General features: G+C 45.3%; 1 protein-coding gene across 1 annotated transcript in view; it reads left to right on the top strand.

Moving 5' to 3' along the window:
* Positions 1 to 3,631: 3,631 nt before the first annotated feature.
* The window catches only part of LOC134620556 (NACHT, LRR and PYD domains-containing protein 3-like), a 31,896-nt gene continuing 12,056 nt past the window's right edge, over positions 3,632 to 23,471 (top strand). The window contains exons 1-6 of the mRNA XM_063466760.1: positions 3,632 to 3,768; positions 5,313 to 5,360; positions 12,914 to 12,954; positions 13,094 to 13,196; positions 13,767 to 13,877; positions 13,974 to 14,084. Of these exons, the coding sequence (XP_063322830.1) occupies positions 5,353 to 5,360; positions 12,914 to 12,954; positions 13,094 to 13,196; positions 13,767 to 13,877; positions 13,974 to 14,084 (374 nt within the window). The 5' untranslated portion in view covers positions 3,632 to 3,768; positions 5,313 to 5,352. The remainder of the gene's footprint in view (positions 3,769 to 5,312; positions 5,361 to 12,913; positions 12,955 to 13,093; positions 13,197 to 13,766; positions 13,878 to 13,973; positions 14,085 to 23,471) is intronic.

Raw genomic sequence — 23,471 nt, forward strand, 5'->3', positions numbered from 1 at the left:
AAGAGTCAAGAACACAGATGCAGACACAGACAACTAGGCTCCAAAGAGAAGGTGAAGTAGACCAAGAGTCTAGGTGGGAATGAGAATCTAGATAAGCATGTAGCCACTCCCATAAAAAACAGCTATGACATGCCCAATTATAAAAAATTTAATTTGATAACCCTAAGCCTCCCCTATCTGTAGGCAGTTGTAAAATTCGAATTCCTAATCTAAGCTTCTTGCCATGCCAGATAAATTTTGAAAAGACTTTTTCTATATCACAAGAAACTTTCTGGGTTATCCATAGAGGCAGCATTTGTAGGGGATATAATAAACATGGGAGAATATTTATTTTTATTAGGCTCACGCACCTAATAGAGAAAGCGGCAATTTTTGCCATCTATCTAAATCTTTTTTAATTTTTATTAAAACTGGTGATAAGTTCAGTTTCCATAAGTCTTTAAGAACTGGTGGAATTTTTAGCCCAAGGTATGTGAAGCCACTGGGGGACCATTGAAAGGGATTACATCTGGCAAAGAGTAACTCAAATATGTACTTGTTGCAACAAAGGTATGCAGAAGAGCATCTCTGAACAGAAAAGATGTTGAACCTTGAAGCAGCAGCAGCAGAAGACCACACCGGGTATCACTCCTGTATAATATGAGCAGGAAATTGGACAACAGAAGGTCTGATGACTTTCCATTTCTGATGCAACATTTGGATAGTAGGGTTAGAATTTGTTTTAAATGTGAAAGCATGTGTCCATCCTGCTTTGTATCAGCAGTTCAGGATGCACATGGTGTAATGGTGGGGGGATATTTTCTTGGCACACTTGGCACAATGAGGAAAAGTTTCAAGTTTTATTGTCATATACAGATAAACAGTGTAGCAACATTTAACCATAATGAAATTCTTAGGCTCGTGTTCCTCAGCTTTACATGAACATATAGAAGTGTACAGGTATATTAAAGAAAGAAAACAACCATAACAATAATAATAAAATACTCAGTATTAAATATTAAGAGAATTTAAAATAATAGTTGGTATTTACAGTTTGTGCAAAACTGTGCAGTGAGGAGTTGAAGTGGTTTAAGTGACCGTTTGTAGAGTCCAGTAGTTGTAGTGAGTGTGTAATGGTGTGTGCAGAATGTCAGCAGTTCAAAAGCCTGATGGCTTCTGGGCAGAAACTATCCCTGTGTCTGCTAGTGCGGGTCTGAATGCTCCTGAACTGCCTGCCAGACAGCAGGAGTGTGAAAAGTCTGTGGCTGGGATCAGAGAGGATCTGCTGCATCTTCCTCATGCAGCGCGGTCTATAGAGATCGGGCATGGCTGGCAGTTCAGTCCTGGTGATGCGCTGTGTTGATCTCACCACCCTCTGCAGAGCTTTGCGCTCTGGAGTGTTACAGCTGCCATACCAGGAGGAGATACAGCCAGTCAGAATACTTTCAGTGATGCATCGGCAGACGTCTGTAAGTATTCTGGGAAACAGAATAAGTCCACTTTCACGTTGCTCTCTTGTGGAGAAATTTCTCAAATCTTGTTCTGTTTACTGAAATAATTACAAACTATGACAAATTTCCAAACAGTGGATTACTGGGTGGGAAATGTTTTGCCCAGGAGTCTCCTTAAGAAATCTAGTCCATAGGAATGACATTAGATACAACTGAGAGAACATAATAATGAGTACACATTACATTTAGCATTCTTATTTGCCACATTCTAGCCTCCTGAGATCCGAGGAAATAAGAATCTCCCACTGAACATTTTTTCTGATTTCCTTCCTCATTGGAGCTAAAAGAGGCCACCCAAACGCATGAGATATCAATGGAAAGCCCAGGATGTCCTTTATTTAGTACGTCAGGACTTAATAGGGTAGCTCAAATAAATAAAAAGATATAGACCAAAAACAAATGTCCATTACAGAGGATATAAATGAATGGGCTGGTTCTCAGGAGGCTAGATAAAGAAGAGTGACTCATGATCACACGTCTGTGTGTAAACTGTAAAAAGTCCTGGAAAATCCTTTGTCCAAAGTCCGGTAAATTGAATGTTTACACAGGACCACAATATCTGTAAATGGAGGAATGTGATGTGTCATCAAAAATCAAAGAAAAAATATATATGAGTTTGTAGAGCCTATTAATAAATTTTGTTCATGATCATCTTTAGGACTTTTTAATTTTATTTAATTCTTTTGAGATTAAGGAATTTTTTAAAATCAAATGTGGTGTTAGCAAATGGAAGCAAATTGTGGAATTATAATAAGACTTTGAAAGCGTTTCTCAACAATGTCTCATTTCAAAGCAGATTTGTGATCACTTTTAACTTACTATGAATTATTGTTTATATTTCCACTCTGCTTTTTGTTGTATATCTAATTGTTTTTTGTATATTGTATAATTTCATGTGATGGAGCTGGAGGTGGCAGACTTGACGATGTTCTTTATAAGGAGAGACCAGGATAAACAGGATAAGAAATGAGTACATCACAGGGGCACTTAGGTTGAGGTGGTTAGAGACAAAGGTATAAGGCGAGGCTGACATTGTTTGAACATGCGCAGAGGAGGGAGAGTGGATATACTGGACAAATGATGTTGAATATGGAGCTGCCAGGCGGAATGAACTAATGTTACTAATGTTATAAATTATGCAAATGCCAGATGCCAGATCGACTCATAGACGTGCCTTTCAACAGTTTGAACATGAATTACTCTGACAATCAGCAAATATATGATGATATTCAAACAGGTTTGCAGTCATAAGAAGGATATTTAATTCAAGACTGAATTAACCCTAAATACCAGTTCTCATGGTATAAACATCCTATGAACACAAACATCGTTCTATTCTGCAGTCTTGCTGGTACCTGTTGCATTGATTTGCCTGTACATTAAGTTAATTACTCACACAAGGCCTCATGTATTATGAAGTTGCCTTGGAAAAATCCTGCTAATCTAACCTCACTGCTCTCTGCATGTAGCCAGATCCAAATTGACCGGTACTGAGAGGCAAGGTGATAATTCCTAAAGTTTGGTAAGTTAAGTCCTCCCTTGAATATGGAGCCTGCAGGGAAGTGAGTCTGAAGTGAGTTTTCTTTTGCCATATAAAAGGAGTTACAATTTTGTTAAGCTCTTTGAGGAAACTTTTGGAAATATTTGTAGGGAGACACTGAAATAGGTAAATGAACTTAGGCAACGTGGGAGCATCAAGCTTCTAGATGAATGCAGTTTGGTTGACTAGTGAATAACTGATTGTATTAATAATCAAATTCTGGTTTATGATGAGTCGTATCTCCAGTTAGTCTGTGTACTTGAGGATAATGAGTTTTTATGTCGCTGCTTGATGCTATAGTCTTTGCTTCCTTTATGTCACTTCCACCCCCAAAGTTAACAATGAAGGTCACAGCCCTTCTCATCTGTAACTATAAAGGTGGATTGTTTGTTTGTTGCAATCACATTAGTCTACTTTAGTCTACTCACTTGACAGATCTTTCAGATAACATTGTGCTTCGGTTGGAGTAGAGAAAACTTTAACTGAACCCTGATGCCTGACACGAAGCTGAGCTGCGTACATCAGCGTATGCTCAATTCCTTCTCTCGCAGCATCCGCTTCACGTCACGGAACTCGTCTCTTCCGCGGTGCAGGTCTGTGCTGTAATCTGGAAAGAAAGATGCCTTTACTTCTGGCCGTCTGGAGGCTTTCTTTCTCTGAAGTTCAGGAATTTGGCGATGAGGTGCTGCGGTCTCTCCGATTTCTTCCCAACGTGGTGTGCTGTTTCAAGGGTGACGGGTGAGGTGTAGTTATCATTTCCCATGATTTGTAGTATAAACTTCTCCAGGAATCCAAGGGCATCATGACATTCTGCCTGCTCCGGGACGTTCGATGAGAGCCGTGGTTCTCCAAGTCGTGAATTTTGTCTTTGAGTTGTGTTGTCAGTTTGTCCATTTTGTCGACACGGTTGCGTCTCTCTTCAATGTCGTATTCGTTTGCGCTCACTCGCGTCCCCATCTCCTCAACCCGCTCAGAAAGCGCAGAGAGCGAAGATTCAATTTGATGTAAAGTTGTTTGTATATTGGGTGATGTTTTTGTTTTGTTTGTTTGTTTGTTTTTTGGGGTTTTTTTGTCAATGTGTTTTGTGAGGTCCTCTTTAGTTTCCCGGATAGAGTTGAGAAGTTTAAGCGGTATTTCCTTCTCCCCATCCGCCATATTTCTTGTTGCTATCGCGTACAGCTGTAGTGAAGTTTTAGCAGTTTTCTTTCATTTTGTGTGTCGAAAGTTATAACTTGCCATACAGACGTTTACTTGGTAACTTCACCTTTTGCATATAATACAAAGTTATGAGAGGGCCCGGTCTAAAACGTCCATTTGTGATTCTGTGAGGTTTTATTTTTTCATCGTGGCACAGTTTTTTCTCCAGTCAGAGTGAAACTTAAAGCTTCTAGTGATGGGTCGTCGCGAACGAAATGGCTCTTAGACCCGAATCTTTGAAGTGAACGATGGGAGCAGTGGATCTTTTTTCTTCTCTTGCCCTCTCTCTCACTTTTTTTCGCTTCACACTGTAAGTCCGCCTTGTGTTTGCGCTGAGCAGAGATAGGAGAGGCGCAAACAGAGCCTTGCGTTTGCGCCCCTCCCCCCTTCTGGGAGGGAGGGGCGTGTCATCACGTCTTAACCAGGTGATGACATGGAGACTGTGCATTGGCAACATCAGTCCCCTCTGAGAGAATTTTCTCTAAACAGGCCAGATAATTACTGACAGAAGAAACCGGATCAGCTCCTCAAAGCTGAGGTACTTGGTATTTCTAAATGCTGACCTTTCCCTTAATTAAAGATTTTTTTTACATTAGTAATTTTTACATTATTAATTCATTTTGTGCATAATTTTATATTGTTGTTAATAATAAATTAATTAAAGCAAAACAACCTGAAGAGCCGGTTCTTTTTAGTGAGCTGAGCCGAAAGAGCCGGTTCTCTTAAAAGATCCGGAATTCCCATCACTAAAAGCTTCAGTAAGGTCCAAGTTTATCTTTATGACTCACCCTCAGCCTGTGATGCGTGTTTGTTTGCCCTGAGCTGCGACTTCAGGCAGGCCTCCTCTTCTGATTAGCAGCTTTATGGAAACGTACCAGTATAATTTAAGCTTACACAAAATGTTATGCCTTTATTTTTAACACCTATGGTTACTAGTTATGGCTTTATAATGCTTCCGAATCAGGTAGCAGAGGTGCTTGCTGAATGCCTGCAAGGAAAAACCCAGGGAGCATTACATTTATTCTAGCTTTGTCACACCTGGGATTTGTGCACGGGTGTTACCCGATACTCTGTTTTTCTTTCAGTAGTGGATTTCCTCAGTGACCTTGGAGTTTTACCGTCACTATGAAAAGGTACTGTAAAATCCTATTTTTGCTCTTTAAAATTCATTTAGGGCAGAACAAGTGAAGTGCAGCATCTCCTGACCCTGTTGGAGCCAGGACAGCCAAAAAAAATTCTCGACACAAATTCTTTGCTTCGTTTAACACATGGCTCTGTAGCGCGTCGTCCCAATTCATAGCCCCCCCCCCCCTCCTTCGGAGGACCCGGCCCACATAGACCGCGAAGGCCAGGTCCTCCGAAGACCGAGAAGGCCGGAAGTGAGGCTGTGAAATGGGAGAGTCTAGCCTTCAGATTTGCGTCACCAGCTGTCTTGGTGGAATTTAATATACTCAGTCGTCTGCTCCTTGCTCTCTAATATATAACACAACGTTGAAGTAAATTCTCTACGATCTCACACTTCTGTTTAATCAGTTTTCTGTTTGACGTTTATTCAGCTGTGTGAAATATATAACTTTAATCTCAGCCAAACTGATTTACTCAGGCACATATACCACTGAAAAAAGCCAAACAATAACATTTTGAAGTTATCTAAGTGACTTATATATCATGTTTAACCTGAGTAGCGAAAGACCGTGGGCTCTGAAAACGATGTGGCGGGAGTTCCCTTTCAGTCGATTCACTCGGTACAACAACAAGTATGGGATAGCACGCCCTGAAGAAACCTTTATTCACGCCTTTAAGGCAGATGACGTGTGATGACACGTGCACGGCCCCACCTGCACATATAACTGCTGTCACCACAGTCATCCCTAAGTTCTTATGCTATTTACCTCGCTGAACACCTCTGCTGAGTTGGGCTAGCTAGCTGCTGCTAGTGAGCTCCGTTGTCTGCCGACTTGAACTTAGCTTAACTGCCCCTGTTGGTGTTAGCCTCCACCGCGCAGTTGGCTCATAGGCTGCCCGCAGAGCGCTAATTTAGAGTTTTTCCTGTGTAGCGTTTTGCTTTGCGTGTTGGAGTGGACTCCAAACCGAAGCCAGCAAAGCAGAAATCTTCTTTTCGCCCCTTTCCTCAGGGATGCGGTTTCTCTTTGCATGACAGCGACCAGCACGATGCCTGCCCTGTTTACCTGGGGATCATCCACGCTAGGAGGGCGTTGAGGGAGCCCGAAGCCTGTGCGTTTTGTTGCCAGCTTCAGCGCTCGACCCTGGAAAGACGGGTGACGTTTGTGGAAAAAGTGCTGGGACGCTCGGTTGTCGCACGGCATGACCCTCTCGTTTCCAAGACTGGAGCCCTGGCTTCGTCCGAGTCAGAAGACGAGGATTATTCATGCTGGACATCGGCCTGGACATCAGTGGTTTGTCGAAGGATGAGCAGGAGAGCTTATTGTCGGCCCAATATGCCGCCGCTGCTGCGCCGGTCGGCCACGATTTCGCCTCTCTTTTTTCCCTGTTTCGCTGTGCTGCTGAGAAGCTGCAGGTGGACTGACCCTCTCCTCCGCCAACTCAGAAGCTGTCGCGGTTTGCAGGCTTGTTTCCTCCCACCGGAGCCCACAATGGCCAAAAACTGCCTTCCCATGTTCCCAGACTTTGTCTGCGAGCTAATAGCATCATGGGACAAACCTCTGTCTACCCGCATCACTGTGCCCGGCTATGGACAGTACATGAATTTGGACGGCGCTGAGGAGGCTGCCTTAGTTAACCCACCCCCTACGGAACCGTCTCTGGCTGCTTATCTGGCCCCATCCCATAACCATGGTGTCGGCGATTTATTGGGCTCAGGCCGGCACTGCTCGCGCCACGAGCTCCGTCACCATGCTCCAGACATACCAGGCATTGGGCCTGGCAGAGCTCGGATCGCTGGTTCCTGATGACAGCACGGCACCTCGTCTTAACAAGGTCAGAATCGCCACGGATTACATCATCCGTGCGTCCCGCTGTGCAGCGCTCTCCCTGGGCAGAGGGATGGCTTCGACAGTAGTGGCGCAGAAGTACCTGTGGCTGACCCCCTCTGTATATCTGGACGCACCAATGTCTGCGGCTGGGTTATTCGGACACTCACTTGAAGCCATTCAGGCTAGATTCGATCTAGCCTGAATGGCTAGAAGCAGACGGAAGCTCTGCGCGACAACATCCCCAGATGTCAGGCGAAGCCAAAGCCCGCAGCTAGCTCTCACAGGCCCGCCGCTCCTCTGCCGACTGGCAAGAGACCGGCGCCCACTGCTGCAGTGGGTGTGCTGCCAGCGGGAGCACATCCTCCGGCCTGAGCTCCACGCCAATCGGATGCATTCCCCTGCAGACACACTGGAGGGGGCAACAACTCCCCGCCAACGGTGCTGCAGGTCAGCTGGCTGTCTGCTCACCTTGCGCCCCCTCTCCGTGGGTGCTGCAAACCGTTGTCATGGGTTATGCTAACACTCAGACAGGTCTTGAATGCAGTCGGCCCGGGAAATTGGTTTGCAACAATCGATCTAACAGATGCTTATTTTCATGTGGCTATACACCCGAAACACAGGAAGTTTCTGAGGTTTGCATTCAAGGATGTAGGACTACGAATACCTGGTGCTGCCGTTCGCTGGACTCTCTGTCACCGCCTGTGTGCATCGCGTCACCTCTGGAGGAGGCTGATGGTAACCGCGTCTTGCATGCTAGCTCTCCGTCCTTGGAAGGAGCCCGGGCTGCTGAATCAGGGCTCTCGAATTGAGAGGGTGTTGTTTCGCAAGGTGGTGTCCACAGATGCTTCCCTAAGAGTGTGGGGAGCACTGTGCGAGGGTGCATCAGTGAGAGGGATCTGGTCCGCAGCCCAGCGCGAGCTGCACATCAACCACTTAAAGCTGTTAGCAGTGTTCTTAGCTCTCAAACATTTCCATCCGGTCCTGGAGGGCCAGCATGTCTTAGTCAGGACGGACAATTCAACAGTGGTGTCTTACATAAACAGGCAGGGAGGAACACGTTCTCTTCCCCTGTTGAAGTTGTCTCGCTCTCTGCTGTTATGGTGCAGTGTTCATTTTCTGTCTCAAAGAGCCACCCTTGTTCCGGGCTGCCTGAACCTGGTGCCGGACCTTTTCTCCAGGGGGTTCCTCTGGTGAGAGAATGGAGGTTACACCCTTTTATAGTGGCTCAGATTTGGGATCTATTTGGCAAGGCGCAAGTAGATCTTTTTGCCTCCAGGGTAAATACTCACTGCCCCCTGTTCTTCTCCATAATCGACCACGATGTACCCTTGGGCATGGATGTCTAAGGAGCTTGGAAAGAAAAGTGTCTGGACTTCTTTAAGTTGCTTGAAGACATTCCACCTCTCATCCGAGAAGCTTCTTCAGTTCTAAGGGTCAAATGGTGGAGGGTCCCAGATTTAAACCCAGTGGGAGTATCCCCCCAAAAAGGGACAAAAGGTGTAACGTCTTCAAGCAACTTAAAGAAGTCCAGACGCTTTTCTTTCCAAGCTCCTTAGACTATGATGACCTGGATGACTGAGAACCTTCACAGACATCTTGGGCATGGATGTGCTAGCGGACCAATGGCCAGACATGCTCCTGTATGCATTTCCCCCAGTGGAAATGATATCTCCAGTTCTAGAGAGAGTGCGTCGGCAGCCTCTCTCTCTGATTCTAGTGGCCCCTTGGTGGCCCACAAGGTCATGGTATGCAGAGATAATCAGCCTGCTAGCAGCGAGTCCTTGGCAGCTTCCTCTCCGCAGGGACTTCCTCTCTCAGGTGGGAGGAGAAGTGGTTCATCCGCGCCCGGATCTGTGGTGCCTTCATGCTTACCTGCTGAGAGGTTAAACTTGATTGCTAAGGGTCTGCCACCTAGTGTGATAGCGACAATTCAGAGCGCTAGGGTCTCATCTACTAGAGGCTTGTACAAGCCTTCGAACAATGGTGCCAAGACCGCCACACTCTTCCATTTCAGTGCTCTATTTTGCCTTTCATTGTCGACAATTAAGGTTTATTTAGCAGCTATATCTGCTTGTCATATTGGCTTTGACGGGGTGACACCAGGTGCACATCCCCTCGCCATACGTTTTCTGAAAGTGGTTCGCCAGCTGAGATCCGTGCTTAACTCCAGTGTTCCTGCTTGGGACTTGTCTTTGGTGCTGGAGGCCCTTTGTAGCCCCCCCGTTTGAACCCACTGAGTCTGTGGATATGAAATTTCTCTCATATAAAACTGCATTACTTCTCACTTTAGTTTCAGCAAAGCGAGTGGGTGACCTTCATGCGCTGTCTGTGCATCCCTCCTGCACACAGTTCTCTCCTGATGGCCGCAAGGTCGTATTGCGTCCAAATGCGTCCAAATTTTCCAAGATCATGCCTGCATCTTATAGCTCAATGGAGTTTGAGTTGCTGAGCTTTTGCTCCCCTCCTTTTGCATCTGAGGAGCAGAGGAGGATGCATTCTCTTTGTCCAGTGCGTGTGCTACGCACCTACATTGAGCGCACTCAGAATGTGCGTTTATGTGACCAGCTGTTTGTCTGCTTCGCTAATCCAACTAGAGATGGACCTCTGTCTAAACAGAGGCTGTCCCACTGGATTATAGAAGCTATCTCACTGGCATACAGCACCAAAAGTTTTGCTTTGCCCCTGGGGGTGAGAGTGCATTCCACCAGGGGGATGGCAACCTCATGGGCTCTTTTTAAAGGGGTGTCTGTAGCTGATATTTGTGCAGCAGCTAGTTGGGCATCACCGCACACTTTTGTGCTGTTTTATCGGTTGGACGTTTCAGCCCCTTCGATGGCTCATACTGTCCTTACTGCTGGGTCTACCGCTCACTAAGGTGGTGGTGGCGGTCTGATTCCGGTTCGGTGGCTGCTCTGCAGGGTGTGTATATATGTCCCATACCTATGTGTTGTACCGAGTGAATCAACTGAAAGGGAACGAATAGTTATGTCTATAACTTCTGTTCCCTGAAGGAGAGGAACGAGGTACAACACAAGGTGGCCCCACTGAGCAGTTTGGCTCAGTGAAGAGCGGCTATCGAACTGAGGGATGACGGTGATGACAGCGGTTATATGTGCAGGCGGGGCCGTGCGCGTGTCACACGTCATCTGCCTTAAAGGCGTGAATAACCCTATTAGAGCACTTCACTCTTGCACTGCAGGCTTACTTGTTGTTCTCAGAGTATGGGAGGGAGAGCCTTCAGTTTTCAGTCCCCTCTTCTGTGGAACCAGCTTCCCGTTTGGATTCAGGAGACAGACACTATCTCTACTTTTAAGATTAGGCTTAAAACTTTCCTTAAAGGATATAGTTACGGCTGGACCAGGTGATCCTGAATCCTCCCTTAGTTATGCTGCAATAGACTTAGGCTGCCGGGGGATTCCCCATGATGCATTGAGTTTTTCATTTCCAGTCACCTTTCTCACCCACTATGTGTTAATAGACCTCTCTGCATTGAATTGTACCTGTTATTAATCTCTGTCTCTCTTCCACAGCATGTCTTTATCCTGTTTTCCTTCTCTCACCCCAACCGGTCGCAGCAGATGGCCGCCCCTCCCTGAGCCTGGTTCTGCTGGAGGTTTCTTCCTGTTAAAAGGGAGTTTTCCCTTCCCACTGTCGCCAAAGTGCTTGCTCATAGGGGGTCATAGGATTGTTGGGTTTTTCTCTGTATCTATTATTGTATGACCTACTGTACTATATAAAGCGCCTTGAGGCAACTGTTGTTGTGATTTGGCGCTATATAAATAAAATTTAATTTAATTTAATTGACTAAAGGTTTCTTCAGCCAGGACACGCGAGGACGTGCTATGCCATACTTATGTGTTGTACCTCGTTCCTCTCCTTCAGGGATTACAAGTTATAAACATAACTATTCGTTTGCTGTTCTTGCCGGCTCTAGTGATCCTTGACCTCCTGGTCAGCTATCAAGCTGGTGGGTAACAGATGTCTCCTAAAATGTCGGAGCACTTTGGCAAATATGTGAGGTCTTGATAAACCGAGCAGATATTTGATGTTTACACAGCTACATTCTCGCCTGAGAATATCATAAAAGTTTATTTTGTGACCCAGAAAAAGTAATATTTAAAAGTTTTTAGCCATGCTCCTCTGCCATTGCCACATTTGAGTTTTTGACAAAATGCATTCTGGGATATTTGGCTGTACCAATTCACCACTGATGTACACACAATGTTGACTTAGTCTGATACATGTTTAAATTATGCAGCTTGCTGAAGGCTGATGGCAGCCATCTTATTTTACTTACGGGAGCAAACGGGGTGAGTCTAAGGGGGTACGGGGTGTACTAGACCAGATTAATTTTAAAGCTTTCGAAACATTTTTCAGATTGAAAGTAAAATAATATTAAAGGTTGTATTAATTAAATATTTACATTTTTATAATTAAAAATATAAAAATATAAGCTTTTTTCACAAGCCAATGTGCCAGTAAACATTGAGGCACTGATCTGAGGGTTGTTAGGTTGAACGCGGAATTATCATTGATATTAATTAACGTCTACACCATCACAACATCTGTTTTCAGCAGCACAAAAACCTGCCTCCTGCTCACGTCAAAAAGCCTTCCAAGAAGACAGAGTTAACAAAGATAATTTTTTTTATGCCTTAGTTTAGTATATTTTATTTTACTTGACTTTGACCTACTTGAGATTATTTGTATATTTTTTCTAGTTAAGATAATGCTTTCTTTAAAAAATTTGATTTCTTTTTCTTTTCTTCTTTTTTTTTTGCATATCCTGTCTGGTAGTGTAGCAATCAGAATTGTTGTCTGAAGGCCAAACAAAATGCCTGACAGATTTATTTTCCCAAGTGGACCATTATGGCTTTTGCTATATTGGTCCACTTGATAATCACATTTAATTAGACTTTTATTAGGATCTTTTTGATTTTAAGTTGCTGAAGCCCTATGTCCCCCCTCGATCACTCTGGTCAGCTGAGCAGCTGTTGCTCTCGGTTCCAAAATCACGGCTGAAACTTAGAGGAGACTGAGCATTCTCTATTGTGGCCCAAAGCTTTGGAATGATCTTCCTCTTCACATTAGGCCATCTACATCAGTGGTGGTTTTTAAATCCAGGTTAAAAACTCATTTTTGGCTGGAAAGAACTACAAAAAATTTGATTTCAATAAGGCATGCACATACAATTAAAGGGTTTAGTTGTTTTTTTTAGAGAGATGTTGTATGCAGTTAAACTTTAAACATTGCAATTTTAAAATGGAAACCGATGAGCAGTTCATTTTGAAAGACCTGTGTTTTTTCTCTTTTGTTTATTTAATATTGCTCATTAATAAGACAAAAGTCATCCTACCACAGTTGCATATAATAATAATAATAAAAGGCTATATAAATGCATAGTTAAAGTGACTTGTAGTTAAAAACACTTTGAGTGGTCAGTAGCATTATATAAGTGTGAACATATTAAGAGCTTAACACAGAGCAAATAATCTAACAATAAATCTAACAATAAATTAGAATCCATATATTGTGAGCTAATTGAGATTAAACTAACTAAAATTAAAACAGCGATCAGAAGACGGGTTGGTGGGGGGTGATCATTCTTAAAAGTCATCTGTGCTGCCATTTAGGTGAATGTGGAAAACATATGTGCAAGTCCAATATATGCAGGGTTTTAATAACAAGTAATAATAATACAATAAACTCCATGTTCTGCTTCTCCTTTACAGACAGAAAAATACTGATGAGTTGATGGATAAGAAATTAAAAGGTATTTGCTTCTTTTGAGGAAATATAATTAATATGGGAAGCTCTGACCACACTTTGTAAATATGTGTTGAATTTAACAATATCCTTGACGTGTTCTAATCTTTAGTCTGATTTGTATGTTGGGTGTATTTTGTATAAAGATATGAGCTCCACCATGGATCTTGTGGAAGGGAAAAATGATGGGATCCTGCCCTCTAAAAACGCTACACCGGGGAAACTTTGTGGGCCCACTGAAGCTCAGAGGTAAGTTACTTGTGTTTCTGACACTTACACGCTCACTGGCCACATCAATACACCTGTTCAACTGCTTGTTAACTCATATCTTATCAGCCAATCTCACAGCAGCAATTCAATATATTTAGGAATGTAGACACAGTCAAGATGACCTGCTGCAGTGCAGGAATTACAGATGCTGCTGAGCCCTCTTTAACTAGTACTGATGTATTAAAAGGCTGTCAGTTATCTGTATCCCCAAAAAATGATCGTGAATAATTCACCAGCACTATTGTCAATGAGCGGTGAACGACTGAAGTCAATGATCTTCTCCTTGGTCTTCAGTTCAGGATCAGATTGTTGACATGGCACAAGTCCACCAATTGCTTCACCTCCTATCTGTAGGGCAGGTAGTTGTTGTTCCTAAAGAGACCCACCACTGTTGAGTCAACTACATACTTTATGATGTGATTAGAAGTAGAGCAGTGTGAACATGTCAGCAGCGTGAACAACAGTGGACTCAGGACATAGGAATCTTGTTCAGATATGTCCATATGTTCCTACATGACTAGTGAAACTAACAACTGTCTTGTTTTGAAGACAAGAGCAGCAGCAGACCAGATCACCTGCACCCAGCTCTGTTTTGATGAAGAGCAATCATTCAAAGGAGTCACCTCTTGCTTTTAACAGACAACAATCTTCTGGAAAAAAGTTAGTCCACTGCAGTATCTACTACACTTGCATTTATTAAACTGTTTTTGGCAGATATAATGACAATAACACTTTTGTCCGGTGTTTCTCTGCCAGGACTGGGGAGGTGAGGCCTGGTTGTCCTGTATCCAGCTGTGATTCAGTCATGAGTGACCACTCAAAGGACCCACCTCATAATTTTAACAAAGAGCAGGCTTCTGGCACAGAGTGAGTTAGCGTGCCACCTCATTACTCTAATCTAAAAGTGGTACATGTTAAAATACTGTGTGTACACTAAAAATTGTGGGAAGATTGGGGTAATGTGATGTAAATAATTTGCACAATAAGAAAAGCACCATATATCATTATTAAAACAATAGATTAACCCCCGAATTAATTCTTTTAAATGTAATTTATCCACCCGTTTCCTTTCTTTGTAAATTTGTATTCATACAAATCATATTAAAAATTAAATATCATGAAAATGTAAAGCCAGTGTGACTGATACCAATATAGGTCTCTAGACCCAATTAGTACTTATGGTATTGGTATAAAAGAAATTAAAGTAATCGTTGTAATGAAAAAATAATTTAAAACATATGATTTAGACTCTTTTTCTATTGGGTTCTGCAGATTAAGTATTGTTAAATCTTCTAATTTTGCTGTTTAATTCATGCACAATTATAAGACAACATTAATACAGATTAAAAAAATAAAACAGCACAATTTAAAGATATTTGCTTTCAAGATCAGGAAACAAATAAAGCAGCATATGGTCAGATCTGTCAGCTCACACTTGATTTCCTAGGAATACATTTTTTCTGATAGTCAGTGTACTAACTAATTGTTGATTACTTTGAGATGTGTGACTCTAATGAAAATTAATGTAAGTTTGGTTATTGAATATTTAATTTTAATGTAATTAATTTAATTTTGAAAATTACTTACAGTATCTCACAAAAGTGAATACACCTCTCACATTTTTGTAAATATTTTATTATATCTTTTCATGGGACTACATTGAAGATTTGGCACTTTGATACAATCTAAAGTACTCAGTGTACAGCTTGTATAACAGTGTTAATTTGCTGTCACCTCAAAATAACTCAACGCACAGCCATTATTGCCTAAATCACTGTAAGTGAAAATGTCCAAATGTTCAGTTCAGTTCAGAAACAAATCCCTTGTGGATAAAGATATGTAAATAGCAAGAACCTCAACTGTTCCATTATTGCTCTGATAGTGGCCTTCAGCTCTTTTGCATTGTTGGGTCTGACATATCACATCTTCCTCTTCACAATACCCCATAGAATTTCTAAGCTGTTGAGGTCAGGCAAGTTTGCTGGCCAGTTAAGAACAGGGATACCATGGTCCTCAAACCAGGTATTGGTAGCTTTGGCACTGTGTGCAGGTGCCAAGTACTGTTGGAAAATGAAATCTGAATCTCCATAAAGTTGGTCAGCAGCAGGAAGCATGAAGTGCTCTAAAACGTCCTGGTTTACGGCTGTGTTGACCTTGGACCTCAGAAAACACACTGGAGCAACACCAGCAGATGACATGGCACCCCAAACCATCACTGACTGTGGAAACTTTACACTGGACCTCAAGCAACGTGGATTCTGTGCTTCTCCTCTCTTCCTCCAGACTCTGGGACCCTGATTTCCAAAGGAAATGCAGAATTTACTTTCATCACAGAACATAACGTTGGACCACTCAGCAGTAGTCCAGTCCTTTTTGTCTTTAGCCCAGGCGAGACGCTACTGACGCTGTCTGTTGTTCAAGAGTGGCTTGACACAAGGAATGCGACAGCTGAAACCCATGTCGTGCATACGCCTGTGTGTAGTGGTTCTTGAAGCACTGACTCCAGCTGCAGTCCACTCTTTGTGAATCTCCCCCACATTTTTGAATTGGTTTTATTTCACAATCCTCTCCAGGATGTGGTTATCCCAATTACTTGTACACTTTTTTCGACCACATCTTTTCCTTCCCTTCGCCTCACTATTAATGTTGTTGAGGAGTACTTGGTGAGGGCTAGTTCTTTTAGGTTCAGCAGCTAACAAGATGGTGTATCGGTCAGGATACAGGAAGTAGGACAAGAGGCTTCCACTTTGCTGGATTGTCACCGCCAGCTGTTTTATTGCCACCTAGATGCTCAGTGTTGACAGCAGTCTGTAGTAACAAACAAATTGCCATGAGTATATAAATATATACAGCAACAGCTCCACTAAGATAAACATAAAGTATTAAATGAAATAAACCAACACATCCATCTGAATATATACATAACATAACATATGACTCGAACTATGCCAATCTTACATCTCTTGCTCCAAACACAGAAAGGACACAATTAAACACAGTGAGAATGTCATACATAACAGAAACATCCACTCTAACTGTGAACAAAAGGACTTTGGCACATTCGTGTGGCCGAATAAAATTACTACACAATGGCGGCAGCCAGCGGCACATGCCTCTAATCACGAGATGAAAAAATGCGCTGCTACAATGCGGTAGAACGTAACTAAAGCCGCGGCAAACATCAGGATCGGAAAATAAACATATTTAAGGAAACTTACTTCCAGTCATGAACTTAACACTCGGAGCATCACCGTGAATGATGGCAACCAGGAACACAGCTTACGTGATGAGGTAAAACAGAACTAACACGGAAAGACAATCTCCCCCTCTGGAGTAGCAGCGCAGTACCCCAAACTTCTGCCTACGTCATTTCCTATGACTCCACCCCACACAATATTGCGAAACATAGACATAAAATCTCAGAGCCTTTTCTACAGCCGCCCCCAAATGTGGTTACACATTTGCTCCCCCCAAAAAGGCTCCCTAATCAGTTTCAGGAGGCAACTTGCTATTCTTCTCAGGAAAACCACCAACCGAGCAACTGGTCTGGTGTAGACACGTCTATTAACATTCACATCAGCAGATTTGACAAGTCCATCATCACTACGATGAATCTTGATCACATGGCCTATTGGCCACAAGGCTCGAGGCAGCTGCGGATCTGCAACCATAACAACTGCCTTTTCCAGAAGTTCAGGAGGAGTTGACTGCCACTTCTGCCTCGCCTGTAAGCCAGGTAAGTATTCCTAGATGAATCTTGCCCAGAACTGATCAGCAAGAATCTGTGAGTGCCTCCAACGTCTTCCACTGAGGTTCTCTGTCTCTGGGTAGACCACCTGGGGTAGTGATCCATCAGGCTGCCCCATGAGGAGACTATTAGGTGTCACAGGGTCCACATCGGCCACGTCGGTGGAAACGTAGCCTAAGGGCTTTGCGTTAAGGATCAATTCCACCTCCAGCAGAACTGTAAGGAGTACCTCCTCGTGAAGAGGTTGGGAACCCACACAGGTGCGGAGAGCTGACTTCACTGAACGAATCTCTCTCTCTCATACACCTCCGAAATGTGGGGCTGCCGGGGGGTTGAACTGAAATCTGATCTTCTGATGGGCGAGCTTCCCTTGCAATGTCTCTGACGTATTGGCAAAGGCTTCTCTGAGTTCTCGTTCTCCCCCTTTGAAATTGGTCCCACAGTCAGACCATAACTCTTCTGGCTATGAATCGCCTCAGGGCCATGAGGAACGCATCCGTATTTAAGCTACTTAGGAGATCCAGATATACCGCCCTTGTCGTCATACACTTGAAAATGATTCCCCAGCGTTTCTTGTGCCATCTTCCTACCTTCACAAACATAGGACCGAAACAGTCAACACCGGTTGAGTAAAAGGCTGGTTTGTACAGTCTAAGCCGAGCAGCCGGAGGGTCAGCTATCTTGGGAACAGAGGGTTGAGGCACTCAGAACAGGTTTGCTGGTGCTTGGGAATTGCCTCTCTTCCACGCAGTATCCAATAAGACCTCCGCAGCTCCGCGAAGGCCCGTTCGGGGCCTGGATGATGCAGATCATCGTCGTATTTCTGAATAAGCAGACGTGTGAAAGGGTGTGAAGGATCCAGGACAATCGGATCCAATATAGGTCCGTCAGGACCTTCTAGACGTCGCAAACGACCCCCTACTCTGATGAGGCCCGCTGAGGTATCCAGTTCAGCTGCCAGTGTAAGTAAGCGGCTTCTGGATGAGACAGGTTTCCTTTCTGAAAGCAATCTGCACTCCTCTGGAAATGACTCCTGTTGAGCCTGCTGAAGGATGACCTGTTCAGCATTCTGATAGTCCTTGGCACTAGGTGGTGCAGTCGAGAGCCCCTGACCACAAAGTTCTTTAACAGTAACGTCCAAGAGTTCCTGCCAAGTCTTGCACACCATTCCATCCTGACAGGTAGGTGTGGAGGTGATAGAGGTTCCACAGAAGACCGTCTTCCGGAGCTCAAGTTCGTCATTACTGGGCTCGGAGCTCGGGTTCTCTGGCCATGTATCAGGACTGTTGAACAGAAAGGGGAGTCCATTAGACCACCGATTAGGCGCTTTGAGCTCGGCCAGAGCCTTCCCTCTCGTCAGGTCATCCGCTGGATTACTCTCTGAGTCTATGTAGCGCCAGGTACAGTGTTCCGTCAACTCCTGTATCTCAGCTACCCTGGCTCCTACAAAAACCTTGTAGCGGCAGGACTGTGAGCTCAACCAGGTGAGAACAGTGGTTGAATCAGACCACAGGACTGTTCTTCCAATCGCTGAGGTGAGTTCCCTATTCAGGGTACTGGCCAGCTGCGCTGCCAGCAAAGCTCCGCAGAGCTCTAGGCAGGGAATAGAGAGAGCTCGTTTGGGGGCTACACGGGAGCGAGCTAGGATGAAGGTGAGGTGAATTTGCCCATCCTGTTCTACCGTCCTCATATAAGACACCGCTCCGTAAGCTTTCTCAGAAGCATCCGCAAAAATGTGCACCTCATGGATGGCCCCCTTTGAGTTAGCACTGGCAGGAACATAGACACGTGGGAAGGTAAGGTGAGGTAAAAACTGAAGCTCCGCCTCCCAGTCAGACCAAACTTGCAGGAGGGTGGAGGGGATATTCGAGTCGTCCCAACCATGCTTCTTATCCCATAGCTGCCTGAGGAGGAGCTTGGCCCGAGTGGTGAAGGGTAACAAATAGCCCAAAGGGTCGTACTGTGAGGCTAAGACTCTATAGATGTTTCTGAGGGTTGGCATCTCATAGGACACGGGCCTGCGCTTATACCCCAAGGAGTCGGTATTCCAGTCCCAGCTGAGCCCGAGCGTGGTCTCTAGCGGGTTGGATTTGTCTTCAGCTAACCACAGATCCAGACTCTGTGATCTAGCTTCTGGAGGCAAATGGCTCAGGACGCTTGGATCATTACAAGCCCACTGACGTAGCTCAAAGCCAGCCGATTTCAGCAACTCTCTTAGCCGATCCACCAGATCTCTAGCTTCTTCCGGTGAGCCAACACTCTGTAGGCAGTTGTCTACGTAGAAACACCTCTCGATGGAGAATCTCAGGCTGTCGTCAGGCTGTGTATGCTCTGTCACATGACGCTGCAGGGCGAATGTGGCGCAGCAGGGGCTTGAAGTTGTCCCAAATGGCAGGACCTGCCACTCGAAGATTTTAGGGGGTTCATTCACCTTTAAGTCCCGCCAAAGGAACTTCAAAAGGGGCCGGTCTTCAGGGAGGAGCAGTACCTGATGGAACATCCCCTTGATGTCTCCACTCACAGCTATGGGGTGTTCACGAAACCTGACCAGCACCCCCAGAAGGGAAGCTCCAAGAGTAGGGCCAGGCAACAGGAACTGGTTCAGGAACTGTCCAAGGTATTTATGGGAACAGTTAAACACAAGGCGATTCTTCCCGTTATGACTGACAAGATGATGGGGTATGTACCAGTTCTCCTTGGGCGAAGTCTCATGCGTAACTTCCTTCACGGCTCCTGATTAGATCAGCTTCTGCATTTCTGCCCTGTAGGCATCGGCCCGACTGGGATCCTTTAACAGGCGCCTTTCTGTGCTTCAAAGCATGGGCATGACTGATTCCTTTGGTGCATTCAATGGCGGCATCTGTGTGTGACGGAGTAGAGGTGTAGCATACCTGAAGACTCCATTGACCATCCTACGAGCTGTTCTTGCCTCGAGCAGGGCCACAGCCTGCTGATCCTGTTTCGACCGAGTGACCTCTTTCTTGGATCGGTAAGGCACTACGTCCACCTGCCAGAGCTGCTCCACATGCTTGAGCAACTCGTCTGATTGGGCGGATGTATACAGGGATAGGACAGGCTGGGTCTGCCGCCCCATGAAAAGACTTGGCCCTTGAAGGGTCCAGCCAAGCCAGGTGTGGACTGCTGCTGGGCCTCCAGGTGGGCTGAGGCAGACTGGTTCTATGGGGGTGATCAGGTGTGGCTGGTCTGAACCAATAAGGAGCAGAGGCTTGGCTTCCTTCAAGGCAGGGACCGGGATCCCTTGCAGGTATTTGTACTTCCTTCGCAGCTGATCGATAGGATAGGTATGGTGAGCTAAGTTGAGACGATCAGCTGTGAACGATCCGTCAATCTTGTAGTAGGATCCAGGGTTGGTAGCAGCAGAGACGCTGAAGGATACGGTATGTCCGTGAAGCATCTGAATACCTTGGCGGACGGTTCGTAATGGCAGGTCCTCTGGGATGCCTGTCAGACCAAGGGTCTTTGCAGCAGCGGGGAGCAGCATGGTCCTCTCTGAACCGTCGTCAAGTATAGCAATTGTGTCTAGAGTCCGCTCTCCATGGCTCAAAAGCACAGGTACAATCTTTAGCATGACATGATTGCCAGCCCCATGCCGATCAAGGTAGAGTGAGCCCGAAGCTGAACTGGTTAGGCAGCTTTCCTTCTTTGCAGCCATGCCAGCGTTGTTTCCTTCCGTTTTGGCATTTACCTCGTGAAGAGCCAGCAGATGTTTGCCCTGGCAGAGGCTGCAGGGTTTCTTTAGCGTGCACTGAGCAGCTAAATGAGTTCGGGCACAGCGCCAGCATCGTTTGTTGACCTGTATCCAGTCCTTTATTTCCTCTTTGGAGAGCTTGGCTACATCATCACATTGGCTAAAATAGTGTTCTGTGCTCTCACAGTAGGCACAGTAGGCTTTGCTCTTGACCTTCCCTCTGACTCGACTCTCCTTTGCTGACGGAAAGGTGTGCTCTGATGGCCCCTTTAGGTTATGCAGGACTGTCACGGTTTGTCGGCCTGGGCGGGCCTCAGCCTTCACCCCAGTCCTTTCTCTACTGCTTTTTACACCTGCTTGGCCGTCAAATCCTTGACACCATGACTCCTGACGAAGCCATGTAGATAGATCGTACAGAGTGTAGGTGCTTGAACTGGTGTCGACGAAAATCAGCTCTCTGTTTGGTAGGGAGCTTACTTACTAGTCGAGCAACGTGGGAACCACAGTTCAACTCCACTTCTCCTTCAAGTCCTAATGTTTGTAACAGCCCAACTAGTGACTGCACCTGAAGGGAGAACCTTTGGAAGGCTACTGTATCACCTCGCCTTATTTCAGGACCATCCAGGACACTTGCTATCTTTCTCAAGGCAAGCTGATGAGGTTGTCCAAATTTGTTGTGGAGGGCTGCCATGGTGTCAGTATAAGGCTTGGATGAGTTCAGGTAAGCATCGGAGATAAGTAGAGCTTCATCTGGCTTGAGGTGGTCCACAAGTATCTGATACTTGAAGAGCTCAGTAGCATTAGGAGGGAGTAGGTTCTCTAGAGCCATGCGGAGCCTAGCAAACTCAGAGGGATCAGAATGAATGAACCTTGGAATGGTTGGTTTGGGCCCCCTGTTACACTAGCTCAGCTAAAAGAGGAGCAGATGGGTTATTGCAGTGCCCACTGGTTACTCCAGTGACAGGAGAGGGGGGACAGGCTGGAACAGGCTTGGTTGGGAGCAAACCTGTCTTACTTGGTGCCCAGCAGGGGGGTGGCACAGAGTGTTGTGGAGGGGCATAAAACGTGTTACCGGTCTTAACCACAGGGTCCTGATATGGGGTGCAGTGTTGACTCGGCAGCGAAGGCTCACCAGCGATATATGCTGTGCGAGGTAGAGGGTGGTACTGTACACCATCATCGGAGTATTGTTCGTCAACCTTCATTTGGGAGAATCCTGTGTGCAACTCTTCCACTGGTTCAGGCCATGGTGGTGGGTCGGGCTACACCTCCTCATCCTCCTCCTGTGGCATTGTCTCAGTGGTGGTGTATATCTCTGCTGAACCGCGCTTGGGGGGGCTGATTGGTGCTATACTGTGAGGCAGTCAGCTGAGCCATATCCTTCCTCAGCAGGTGAGCCACTTCAATCAGCTCTCTGAGGTCACTCTTTGCTTACTTCAGTTCTCTGAGGCCCTCCTGTAAAACTTGCTGTGATTGGAGTAGCTTCTCTCTTTCGGCCTGCAAGGCTCTGAATTCTGTATGAAATGGGTGTATTGAAGACCCTGGCCAATTGGAAGGTGCAAATTCAGGTGAGAGGCTCCTATTAAGGTCCACATCTTGTTCACTTCTTCCCAGTGGAGGGGTTGTATTGTAATAGGCCCCATCCCTGTCGCTGTGGAGGGGTGGCATATGACTATACTGAGGCCGAACTCTCCCACTTCTTGTGTGAGGCTGTCGGGTATCCCACTGCAGCATTTCCCTAAAGGGATGGCCTGTATAGTTAACATCGAAGTCCTCAAACTGGCTTGGTCGACGTGTTTGGCGTTTAGGCCTTACATCAGGACATGTCGCTCCATCTGGCTCCATCTTGATAACTGCATCCGGCTCAAAGGACCAATGTTGAGAAGTACTTGGTGAGGGCTAGTTCTTTTAGGTTCAGCAGCTAACAAGATGGTGTATCGGTCAGGATACAGGAAGGAGGACAAGAGGCAACCAGGAACACAGCTTACGTGATAAGGTAAAACAGAACTAACACGGAAAGACAATCTCCCCCTCTGCAGTAGCAGCACGGTACCCCAAACTTCTGCCTACGTCACTTCCTACGACTCCACCCCACACAATATTGCAGAACATAGACATAAACTCTCAGAGCCTTTTATACAAATGTGCTTGGACACAAAGCTCTGTAAACAGCCAGCCTCTTTTGCATCCTCTTTTGTGTCTTGCCCTCCTTGTGCAAGGTCTCAGTGGTAGTCTTTTGGACAACTGTCAAGTAAGCAGTCTTCCCCATGATTGTGTAGCCTACAGAACTAGACTGAGGCCATGTCCACACTAATAGGTTTTCGTTTGAAAACGCATCTTTTTCTCTCAGTTTTGGCCTTCCGTCCATCCTGAGACTGCATTTTTGGTCAAGGAAAACTGAGCTTTTTAAAAACGCTCTCCAAAGTGGCTAAATTTGAAAACGCAGCTTTCGCATCGCAGTGTGGACTGCGAAAACAGAGGCTTTCAAAAATGATGTTAGCGATATGATGCAGTCATGTGACCAATTCAACTAAGATGGCGGATGGCATTGTACAGCAGTTGTTTCATGCATGCGCAGTACAGGAACGTCTGCCTTTTTGGTGTGGATGAACAACTCCTGGAAACGACTGAAAATGATAATGTGGACGCTGAGCGTTTTTATACGAAAACACTGTTTTCAAATTTATCCGGATTAGTGTAGAAGTAGCCTGAGAGACCATTTAAAGCCTTTGCAGGTGTTTTGAGTCAATTAGCTGATTAGAGTGTGGCACCACGTGTCTTCAATATTGAACCTTTT

This window comes from Pelmatolapia mariae, linkage group LG23, assembly GCF_036321145.2.
Source record: "Pelmatolapia mariae isolate MD_Pm_ZW linkage group LG23, Pm_UMD_F_2, whole genome shotgun sequence".
Lineage (NCBI taxonomy): Eukaryota > Metazoa > Chordata > Actinopteri > Cichliformes > Cichlidae > Pelmatolapia > Pelmatolapia mariae.